Here is a 12,743-nt window from a genome sequence, read left to right on the forward strand (position 1 = left end):
CAACATTACTCATGGAGTCGACGAAGCCACTATCATTTATAAATTGTCTGATTTATGGACCATCGAAAATGCCAGCTTTTAATTCTTCTGTACTTAGGCCAGGCACTTTCCCACATATATATTGAAAGCATCGTCCATCATAATCAAGAGCCTTCACAAACTGCTTCAACAGGCCTTGCTTTATGTGAAGTGGGGACAGGATTATTTTGTCTCTTCCAACCAATGGTTCTTGAATCAAATTTTTTTCACCAACAACCATGTTCTCCCTCATAGGCCACTGTCGTTTCACCCAGTGGCCTTGTTTCGCCCTAGAGTCACAGAGACACATAAAACATGGATATTTTGTGTACCCACTTTGTTGGCCTAATAGGAAATTGACCATTTTTATATCAACACATATATCCCATTGATGTTCTTGGTAGTGTATCTTCTCCAAGGCCAAAGCTATGGTTTTGTATTCTTCCTACATTTTGGTGGTGTGGGCAATTGGTATTGACCCATATATGTTTCTATGGCTCAAAAGAACACATTGAACTGTCTATAAATAGACGCCAATCGTCAGGAACATATTGAGGGTGTATCATGTTTATCATGAGTCTTAATATCTTTACAAAATACTAGATTGTTTTCTTCGTAGAAAAATGGTAGCAAATCTTTTTTCCTCATACGGTAGAATGTTATTCTTGTTCCACGTTCAAGTACATTCTTGTCGTTCAATCGACAAGCAAGTAATTCAGCAGCTTCTTTTGAAAGGCTAAGGTCTCTGATTAGGTCACTCATCTCACTTTGATTAAAATGTTAGGGACATGCAGAAAGTTCAACATAGTCACTGTCCCTGCCATCTTCTGTATCGTAATGGACATCTGAAGTAGTCAGTTCATCCTCTGAAAGATCTGGTAACTCGTGAAAAGAAGGATTGGTACGTCATCTGAGTGTGGGAGAGGGCGTCTTGCAGAGGGTAAATCAGGGTATGTCCACTTGCTACGATTCCTTCGATACAGTCCAGTAATACTCACTTTACAAAAGTAACAGTCATCAATGTGGTTTGTTTGTTCCCTCCACACCATCGGCACACTGAATTTTAAGCTTCTTTTTTTCCCATGACTCCATTGTCTTAAGTGTTCAACGCACAGTTTGCATACAACATGTGGAGCCCAACTTTTGTCTTGATTACCAAACTTTACGCCAAAGTATGCATGGTAGACCTTTTTCATGAAGTCTGATATAGGTTTCCTATTTTCGCGTAGGGTATATTCTCCACAAATGTAGCAAAATACATTTGGGTAATTTAAACAACTTCAGGAGTGATTTAAACAACTGCTCCAACTGGAGCAAACCATCCTGTGTATAAACGTTCAAACAACACAACCAGAGGCATACCGCTAGTGGGAGCAGGGGGCGCGATTCCTACCCGGCCCTTGCAGTCAGGGGGCCTAGCGGCCCCCGAGATATAGAGATTGCAGGCTGAGTGCTTGACTGGTTGGTCACCAGCAGTGTGTTGCTGTTGCGGGAGAGGATGAAGGGATGCTGATAGATCTCCCCAGTCGTCCTGGAGAGGACAGCCGCTGCTATCACTCACCTCACAGCCATCTTACACAGACCCCCACTGGCAGAGCTGACAGCAGCTTCCAGGATCTGCGATGATGTCACCAGTGTGAGAGGAATCAGCGATCACATAGTACCCTAGCGTTTGTGTGAGAGTGGCCTAAGGGGCTACAAACAAATTTTCATGTAGCACAGAAAATGCGTCATATTTGGAAAGTTTACACCAAGGGGCTAGATCATGTATGGAAATTTGTTTTGCAGCTGAAGGGGGGGCAAGCTGAACTTTTGCACCCGGGCCCCTGAGCCTTTAGGTATGCCCCTGAACACAATGATTGTCTAGCTACAACACCTCTAGCGACAAATGTACACAACCGTTCCTCACTACCGGTCGGGACAAACTAAATGTATGAATAAGATTGGTGATGTGACGCGGGGCGGCTGGCCATGCGCCAAAACTATAGCCGATGGAGAGAAACTGTTTGCATATTCGTAAATAATAGGCCAAATATACACTAAATTAGTTGTAACATTCCCAGCACCAAACATTTTTTTCAATTTTCAACTTAATTGTCCTTTTCAATTTATGAGAACTTGGTCACGTGGTTTTTGCACAAGGTACAAAAAACAAACACAAGAGACGCACGAAAAACACAACATCCATCACTAAAAAAACGCACCAAAAATGCTCACGTAAATATGCTTGCACCCGTGTAAATCTGGCCGTAGAGAGAAACTCACGGCAATATCGCATGTTTGCTAATGTGATGTCTGAGCGCCAGCGATGCTTTTTCCTTGAAAATAATCTCGCATCGCATCAATACTGTCTGCGATTTTCTCGTGTGATAGACTACAACAGGAGTGGAAAATTCGACGGCAAATCTGCAGTATTCCCACATCGGAAATGTTGCTAAAATCTGCGAATCTATCAATTTTCCGCCAGTCATGTTATGCGGAGGTGGCCATAACACGAACGCTGGCGGTGGTGCTCAGTAGTAGTCAGTGTGCACCGCTCTCTGGGTGCAGCAGTATTGGGAGTTGAGAGGAGCACTGCGCAGACGGAAATCAGCTCATTCTAGTCTGAGATGGCCAGAACAGGGGCTGCAGAGGAAGAACTTCCTGCACCTCCCTCACCATTCTAGCCTGCTTAGTAGTGAGAGACCCCAGAAGGAGAACCTCCTTTCCCCCACTACACACTAGCCCCAGCTCTGTGATGTTGCTATTTCCTGTTATGAGCTACTTCCTATCACCCCAGAGGCCCCGCCCACCACGTGACATCATCCTACCAGCAGCAACTCCATTCTAGACAGAGCCTGGTGGGAACCCTGTAGCTGTGGAGACTAGATCGTGCGGTGAGAGCCGGGTGGGAGTTGTAGTCCTAGGAGGCCCTTCCTGAGTACGGCGGAACTACAAATCCCAGCTACTTCTGTAAGTTCCTACAGCAGGCAAGTAGTCTGTAGGGCATGCTGTGTCTAGTAGTTCTACTACTAATGTAAAGGGGCGTGAGGCAGTCTACTAACGCAGTGTTCCCCAACTCCAGTCCTCAGGGACCGCCAACAGGTCATGTTTTCAGGATTTCCTCAGTGTTACACAGGTGATGTCATTATTGTCAGTGCCTCAGACATTGCCACAGGTGTTCATACTATAGGAGATCCTGAAAACATGACCTGTTGGTGGTCCCTGAGCACTGGAGTTTGGGACCTCTGTACTAACGGATAGTGGTGGTGATGATAGCACTGAAGCCCCCTTCATGCAAGCGAATGCATTTGTTGTGTTTTTGTGAAATCCGTTAATGTGAATGAACCCGTGGAAATCAATGAGTTCTGTTCTCTACGTATCGGTCACACACATTTTTGCGCTTGTCACGTTGGCCTTAGAGTTGTAGCGTATTGTATAAATGACGCCATTTTGGGGTTTATAATATGGTTTTACATTTTTGAGGGTTGAGAACAAACCAGTTTTGTGGGTTTTGCTTTTAACGATATTTGCTTCCTTTGCTGGTTCTATCTCTGCTCCACTTCCTCTCGCTGTCGGGGTACCCCAGGGCTTGGTGCTTGGTCCCCTTCTTTTCTCTATCTATACTGCCCCAATTGGACAAACCATCCGCAAATTTGGCCTCCAATACCATCTCTATGCTGATGACACCCAACTATACACCTCCTCTCGTGAGATCTCTGGACCATTCCTCCAAAATATTACCGACTGTCTGTCCGCTGTTTCTAACACTGTGTCCTCCCTTTTTCTCAAACTAAACCTCTCTAAAACTGACCTCCTTGTCTTTCCACCTTCTAACCGACCTCCCCTCAACATCTCCATTTCAGTGTCTGGCACCATCATAACCCCCAGACGGCATGCCCGATGCCTTGGGGTCACACTGGACTCTGACCTCTCCTTTGCCCCCCATATCCAATCTCTGGCCCAAACATGCCACATGCACCTCAGAAATATTGCTAAAATACGTCCGTTCCTAACCACGGACACGCTAAAGACGCTCATGGTTGCGCTCATCCACTCCCGGCTTGACTACAGCAACTCGCTACTCATTGGCCTCCCCCGCACTAGACTCGCTCCACTCCAATCCATATTAAATGCAGCAGCTAGACTCATTTTTCTATCCAGTCGTTATTCAGACGCCTCGGCATTATGCCAGTCGCTGCATTGGCTGCCCATCCACTGCAGAACTAAATTTAAACTCCTCTACCTCACTCACAAAGCTCTGCATGGCACTGCCCCACCATACATCGCCTCCCTACTGTCAGTACACCACCAAGCGCGTTCACTCCGATCGGCTAACACACTCAGACTAAACACCCCTGTAATACGAGCCTCTCATGCTCGCCTACAGGACTTCGCCAGAGCAGCACCCATCCTCTGGAATGCTCTACCCCAAAGCATCCGGAAAATTCCCGATGCACGAAATTTCAGACATGTCTTAAAAACACCTCTTCAGGGAAGCATACCAAATCTCCTGACCTAGTCCCTCGCCCCTCCCTATGGTGCTCCACCCTGTTTGCCTTCTGATAAATGATCTGTACATAAAATTTCCTACTGCCTGTGTTCCCCACCCCCTGCACCTCCTGTACCACCCCCAACCCATTTGTGTCTAACCCAATGTACCTTATATTGTAATTGTTGTATTGTTTTGCATTTATCCATGCCTGAAAGCGCTGCGGAATAAGTTGGCGCTATACAAATAAAGATTATTATTATTATTATTTGCCGTGTGGTATAAATGGCGGACTATGTCCCGGTAGTTAGTCTGTATTTACACGGGTGATATGGACATATGCAATATGGATGGATGCGGAACAAGTCCTATTTATTTATACACCTGGCCTATTTCTTACTTCAACCGAGAGTCTGCGACACAAAAAGCGTAGCGTGTAATATATTTTTGGGGGCGATGTTGCATGTTTTTTTATCTATAGAAGAAAAAATAATTGTACCGCAGTCGCAGGTAAACACGATTTTTCAAGCGAGGGCAGTGCGATGTATTTTTCCTAGCATGCAATTTTCCTAGCATGCAATAACATGCAATTTTCACGCGGGTGAAAATCACGTGCAGCGATCCGTTTTTCTTGCAAACGTGGGTAAAATCGTCAGTTTACGGGAATAATATTGGTCCAACTTTCTTGTTCTGATATCGCAGTCACCAGTGTAAATACGGGATTATTCCAGACTGACATATTGATGTCCTTTCCTCAGGATTGGTCATCAATATCCCATTGAGGGGGATCCCCCATCCGAGACCCCCCGCTGATTAGCTGCTTGAAGGAGCCCCAGCACTTAGCGCCACTTCTTCTTCCCAGGTGTGTGATGTAGCGTTCATCAGTCACACGGCCTGAGAGCGGCTTTCCTCAATTCAGGTAAATGGGGTTCAGCTGCTATACCACGTACCCCCACTATACCATGGATGGGGCTTAGTACGGTATAGACTGAAGCAGCTGCGACACACATCCAGGTGCCACCGGTATTTCGGGGGTTTCGAATGGTGGACCCTCACTGGTTAGATATTGATGACCAATCCGCTCTCACGCAGGCCTTTTTTACAGCGTTTAGCTATGTGCAGGGACACATGTGGAGATAAGATAAAAACTTTAAAAGTTTTACTGCGTAACTTAAAATTGTGTCAAGAAAGTCAGAATGTATCCAATGAATGCAATATAATGTCTAAAGTAACCAATCAAATGTTGGATTGAGAAGCGTCCAATGATGTTGTGAGACCCCAATATATGGGAGCTATAAATAAAGGCTGCCTGACCCTGGTTAGGAAGGAATTCTTTGCTGAATCCATAAACTGTGTGGGCTCTGTCATTTAATTCCTCTGTCATGTGATGTCATGGGTCATGTGACGTCATTCCGAGGTGCATTCAGCTGTCCTGACAGCACCATACATTTTGCGGTAACAGGCACGTTGCGCCATCTTGTGTGAGAGTAACCTTGCATTAATTCCTGTTTTTTTCACCAGTTTGTGACTCCAGGATTTTGTCGGTTACTTCCTTCACCGGAATCCCTCTGAAATGCGCTGTGATGTCATTTAAATTGAGGTGTGATAGATTTCTAAAATGGTCTTAAACAAAAACTGTCTTTGGTTGCCATAAGTAACACGGCTCGGCTTTCATTCCTCACAGCTCTGAGGTAACATGAAAGCTGCGTTGTGATTGGCTGCTATGGGTAACAGTCACGGCGCAGCTCTCATACCACATAGTGCTGAGGTAACATGAAAGCTGTGCTATGATTGGTTGCTATGGGTAACAGTCACGGCTCGGCTCTTATTCCTCCCAGCTCTGAGGTAACATGAATGCTGTGCTGGGATTGGTGACTATGGGTATATGGTTGCCAACTTTGTCACGAAAAAATACCGGCCACGGTAAAAAAAAAGGGGGCATGTTGGGGCGTGGCTTATCATGGCATTTTTTTTCCTCCTTTATCTCCTGGATCCCGTCCAGAGGCTGTGCGCATGTGCGGGATTCCGTCCAGCGTGTTCTCGCAAGTAGATGACGTTTAGTGTGATTCACATGCCATCTACTCATCAGTAACGCTGCAGACGCTCGCATCGCATACAATCTACAGATATATAATTATATACATGAGATACCCAGGTTACTCCAGCATGGTCCATATCACTATATCCAGGAGATATACCTTCCCTGTATATAGTGATGCTGATGTAAGGTAGATATGTGGTAACGTGTACCACCTAAACATACAAGATTACATGAAGTACATGTTACATACCTCGTACCGCATGTACTGCTCCTCCGCTCTCCTCCTCAGGTCCCGACTCTGTGAGTGCAGCGCCGGCTGGACACACAACTTCACTACGTTCATCCTGACCCCCACACACATCACACACACAGCTCTGCTACATCCATCCTGACCCCCACACACACCACACACACAGCTCCACTACGTCCATCCTGACCCACAAACACATCACACACACAGCTCCACTACGTCCATCCTGACCCACAAACACATCACACACACAGCTCCACTACGTCCATCCTGACCCCCCCACACATCACATACACACACAGCTCCACTACGTCCATCCTGACCCCCCCACACATCACACACACAGAGCTCCACTACGTCCATCCTGACCCCCCCACACATCACACACACACAGCTCCACTACGTCCATCCTGACCCCCCCACACATCACACACACACAGCTCCACTACGTCCATCCTGACCCCCCCACACATAACACACACACAGCTCCACTACGTCCATCCTGACCCCCCCACACATCACACACACACAGCTCCACTACGTCCATCCTGACCCCCCCACACATCACACACACACACAGCTCCACTACGTCCATCCTGACCCCCACACACATCACACACACAGCTCCACTACGTCCATCCTGACCCCCACACACATCACACACACACAGCTCCACTACGTCCATCCTGACCCCCACACACATCACACACAGCTCCACTACGTCCATCCTGACCCCCACACACATCACACACAGCTCCACTACGTCCATCCTGACCCCCACACACATCACACACACACAGCTCCACTATGTCCATCCTGACCCCAACACACATCACACACACACACACAGCTCCACTACGTCCATCCTGACCCCCACACACATCACACACACACAGCTCCACTACGTCCATCCTGACCCCCACACACATCACACACACACAGCTCCACTACGTCCATCCTGACCCCCAAACACATCACACACACACAGCTCCACTACATCCATCCTGACCCCCACACACATCACACACACACACACAGCTCCACTACGTCCATCCTGACCCCCACACACATCACACACACACACACAGCTCCACTACGTCCATCCTGACCCCCACACACATCACACACATACAGCTCCACTACGTCCATCCTGACCCCCACACACATCACACACACACACAGCTCCACTACGTCCATCCTGACCCCCACACACATCACACACACACACAGCTCCACTACGTCCATCCTGACCCCCACACACATCACACACACACAGCTCCACTACGTCCATCCTGACCCCCACACACATCACACACACACAGCTCCACTACGTCCATCCTGACCCCCACACACATCACACACACACACAGCTCCACTACGTCCATCCTGACCCCCACACACATCACACACAGCTCCACTACGTCCATCCTGACCCCAACACACATCACACACACACACACAGCTCCACTACGTCCATCCTGACCCCAACACACATCTCACACACACAGCTCCACTACGTCCATCCTGACCCCAACACACATCACACACACACACACAGCTCCACTACGTCCATCCTGACCCCCACACACATCACACACAGCTCCACTACGTCCATCCTGACCCCAACACACATCACACACACACACACAGCTCCACTACGTCCATCCTGACCCCAACACACATCACACACACACAGCTCCACTACGTCCATCCTGACCCCAACACACATCACACACACACACAGCTCCACTACGTCCATCCTGACCCTCACACACACACAGCTCCACTACGTCCATCCTGACCCCCACACACATCACACACACACACAGCTTCACTACGTCCATCCTGACCCCCACACACATCACACACACACAGCTCCACTACGTCCATCCTGACCCCCACACACACAGCTCCACTACATCAATCCTGACCCCAACACACACACACTACACAAACAGCTCTACTCACTCAATCCATCCATGCAGAACCCCACAGCTCCAACACACACACACCGCTGCAGAGTTCTACATTTACTTAGCTCCTGTGGTCATGTGATCCCTGACTCCTCCCACACAGGGTATCACATGACATGACCTCATCGGAGGCCCTGGAAGATGTCGGCTCTGCAGGTCTGCGTTTCCCCTGCCAAAGGAGAGTTAACAGGCACCAGGGGGCAGTGCGGGCTCTCAAAATACTGGCCTGTAATAGGGCACGTAAAAAAAAATAACCGGCGAGATCGGTGGTTCACCAGCCGGGTGGCAACCCTATATGTGTAACAGTCACAGCTCGGCTCTCATTCCTTATAGTGCTGAGGTAACATGAAAGCTGTGCTGTGATTGGTTGCTATGGGTAACAGTCACCACTCGGCTCTCATTCCTAATAGCTCTGTGGTAACATGAAAGCTCCTTCACCCGGGGTAGGGAGCACAGTCCCGCTGGTCAGGTAATGTCACCTCTTAATCACCTGAGCAGCGGCGCACAGTACAGACCGCCATGTACCGGGTGAAGGAGTGCGCTAACAACCAAAGACTTTGCAGGTGATGGATCTACTGAAATTAGCTGCAGGTACTCTATTTTGCCACGGACATTCCGGCCATGTAAACATACCCTAAACATCCACATCTTTATTGGAAACACGCCATCATACTTTCTGTCTAATGACGACACATCCCAACACAAGGATCGCTGTGAAGTATTCCCCGGGTATTGCTCAACCGCGGGGATTGACTTGTTGAGCATGGACGCTTCTAGCACAGTGTACTTGCCGTAGGGGTGTATCTGTGGGTAATGCCCCTCACCCATCCTCAGGGTAGTCAGTTATCAAACGGTCATCTCTAGCTGTTCTGTCATCACTTCTTTGTGGGCTCAATGTATGTCCCGGAGCCAGACAACACAACTGGACCCCATTGACTATAATGGGATCCGTCTACTTTCCAACCAACCAGCTGTCTGACTTGCAGCGCTTTTTCTTTTGATACTTTGAGCGAGATCTGTGATGGAACCTCAGGCCGGAGGCTTCGATACAGATGTGAAAGCGCCCTTATAAAATGATGGCCCGGCCGGGCCTAGTTGTGGAACAATAGTAGGGGTAGAAAGGAAAGGGGGAGGAAGGACAGGGGAAAGGGGAGGCCTTCTCTCATGGGGACAGCATCTGGAAGAAATAGAGGCTCTATCTGATGATGTTTTACAGAAATTGTCTTAAGGAGTCTGGAGGTCTATGTTTTTTAAAGAAGGGAGGGTATGTTCTCTCCAAGGGGGCCAGACTCCAAAATCCATCCTGTCTATCTGTCATTACTGATGATTACCGTAAATACCAGGTGATTCGGACCAGCAGATGTGGAGCATGTTTCCTGGGGATGAGTATGCTTGGAAGATATTTGATGGGTAACCTGATATTGTGTTGGCAATTCTGAAAGAACCTAGTTACCAGTGAAGTAAGATTTTAACCCCTTAAGGACGCGGCCCTTTTGGATTTTTTTCAATTCCCCCCCCAGTCTTTTGAGTGTAAGACTGGGCTCAAATGGGCCGATTGTATTCCGCATAAGAAGACTAACCATTCACGGAAAATAATTGCAAATGATCGTGGAAGTTCGCAGATGCAAGCGTTTTTCCATGCAGATATATGCTATGCACAGCATGTTGTCTGAGCGGAAGAAAGCTCTCTTCCGCGTGGACATTATGCTCCAGATGGCATTTTGGCTTTTTTAATAGACATTAGGAGTGTTTCGGCTGCTCATATGCAATTTTATTTGCGTATGGGTGACAGAACACTTGTATCCATTGCACTTTGATGGGGGTTGTCTGCCTGGAACACGCGCAAAAATAGAACATGCTGCGATTTTTACTCCGCCTGTGGGAACCGAAATTCCTATTCACACGTCTCAGCAAAGCTGCAAACGTTTGTCTTTCAATTAGTGTGTATAACCGTGTAACGTCTGCATGGGTGCCGACTGCGAACTCTGCAATTTAAATCCCCCTATGTGAGCCCGGACCAACAATACTACATGTTATAGTTACTGATTACTTTAGAGGGGTCTGTGATCCGGAGATTAATCTGATGACCAGCTTAGAGTCACAAAGGAATTTTTCCTGCTAAAATTAGATAAATTGGCATCCACCTCATTGGGGTTTTTATTTGCCTTCCTCTGGATCAACATTAATAGGCAATAGGCTGAACTGTACGGACATAACGTCTTTTTTTTCAGCTTTATATAAATACATTTAAAGGAGCTGTTAAAAACGGAAAGCAGGCCCTAATATGAAAACAAAAGTCCCTTTATCCTCTTCCCTCCCATGGGTCACCAGAGGTTGTATAGTGAAGGAGATAATAGTAACAGAACAAAGTGGTTGAATTTGCTGTAATGCGGAATCTGCGATCGGTAACCGCGCGGAGAATCCGTTACAAACCACGGTCATTGAAAACCATGTAAATTCATTTCTTCGCTCACGCTCACAGACACGAATTGCGTATTCTGCGAACGGAGGAAAAATTGCAGCATGCTCTATTTTTCTACAGATTTCTTGCAGACGACCTCCATTGAAGTCAATGGAGGCTGTCTGACCCGCAGCACATATGCAATTAACATTTTGTATCGGCCACGGGCACCCGTTTCATCACTAAGTGACGGCATGGGAAATACAGACATTCAAAAAAAACTGTACTGTGCATGACCGACGGCGAGCTTGGCACGGTTATCCGCATTAGAGGAGAAGAAATTACGCAGGGTCACCGGCCGGGCTCACAGCTGGAATCTGCTGCAGGCCTCCCGCATGTGGAATCCAGTCTGCTTGCGTGAGCCCAACCTAACTCTGGAGTGAAGAGGTATTTCATTATGTTTGGTAGTACCATAGAGATGACTGGGGTGGCTTGACTGCCGCTCAGTTTATACAGTGACTCTCAGAACCTTGTGTTCTCATGATTGGTGGTTATCGCAGAGTCGGGAGCCCCAGTGATCAAATATTTAGCACCTATCTGCACCTAATGAGTTCCTAACATGAAACTGGTGTCAATTCCTAGGTGCTGATTGGCCAACTCAACCACCCAAGAAGTTGAAGACCGAAGAGATGACCCTTCCTGCAGTGCAGTAAGATGCATACATAGGGGTCATGTTTAGTTGCACACTGACTAACTTAGAATCGACTTACCCCCAGTTATAACACTTCTCTTGTCGTTTCTTTTTGTAATCAGGTCCGCAGTTATGAACAATTATGGATGGCGAGGTGATACCAGCAAGATGTTCTCGTGTAGCTTATGTCAATATCATACCCCCGACGAGGAACAGATCATGGAACATTTCAACTCCTCTGAACACAAAGATATCCTTAAACATCTGGTTATCTTCTTTCCCCAACACAGACTGGACTTCCTGCAAGTGAGAGAGAAGCCTATGAATATGTCCTGTGCAGCTTCCCAATCCTGGCAAGGAAGTGGTTAACTGCAGTTTCTGTATTTCTAGGAATACTTTTTGTATGTGAAGGAGGAAATGTCCATGCAACAGAAGAACAGCGACATGCCGCCCATAAGAGACAAATTTAAAGGTATGACCGGATACTCTTAGCTGACACCTTGACTGTGATGCTTTCCTTGATTTCCATTGACATTGTGATATACAACATGTACACAGAGCCATGAACATAAGTGCCAATACACAAGCTATGGCTGCAGAGTATCCCTCAGTGTCAGCTGCGCTATCTTTCCTCCTCACACCCAACCATCTCCACCGCACTGAGCTTTGATGTCTGGCTATCAGCTCAGCCTGCAAAAAACAGATCTGTTTGGCGCAAGGCACTCCTCTAACCACCTTTACAAGTGCACAGCAACCTCTTATTTGGCACAGGCAGCCTGGCTGCTTTGAGCTGCTACTTTTTTTTCCCTTTTCATATATATACCTCTCCGTGCATTTTTATTATTCCACTTTTGTTAAAGTAACCCTCCAAGAAGATACTGAAAATGCAGATTTTCCC

General features: G+C 47.3%; 1 protein-coding gene across 4 annotated transcripts in view; it reads left to right on the forward strand.

Moving 5' to 3' along the window:
- Positions 1–2,816: 2,816 nt before the first annotated feature.
- The window catches only part of LOC136612715 (uncharacterized), a 50,185-nt gene continuing 40,258 nt past the window's right edge, over positions 2,817–12,743 (forward strand). For 2 of the 4 annotated variants that reach the window (XM_066593263.1, XM_066593266.1), the window contains exons 1-4: positions 2,817–2,970; positions 11,797–11,863; positions 11,968–12,151; positions 12,236–12,317. In XM_066593263.1, the coding sequence (XP_066449360.1) occupies positions 11,844–11,863; positions 11,968–12,151; positions 12,236–12,317 (286 nt within the window). In that variant the 5' untranslated portion in view covers positions 2,817–2,970; positions 11,797–11,843. Of the gene's footprint in view, positions 2,988–11,796; positions 11,864–11,967; positions 12,152–12,235; positions 12,318–12,743 lie in introns of all 4 variants that reach the window. The other 2 variants (XM_066593265.1, XM_066593267.1) reach the window with 2 other exon arrangements.

This window comes from Eleutherodactylus coqui, chromosome 2 (genome assembly GCF_035609145.1).
Source record: "Eleutherodactylus coqui strain aEleCoq1 chromosome 2, aEleCoq1.hap1, whole genome shotgun sequence".
In the NCBI taxonomy this organism is placed as follows: Eukaryota; Metazoa; Chordata; class Amphibia; order Anura; family Eleutherodactylidae; genus Eleutherodactylus; species Eleutherodactylus coqui.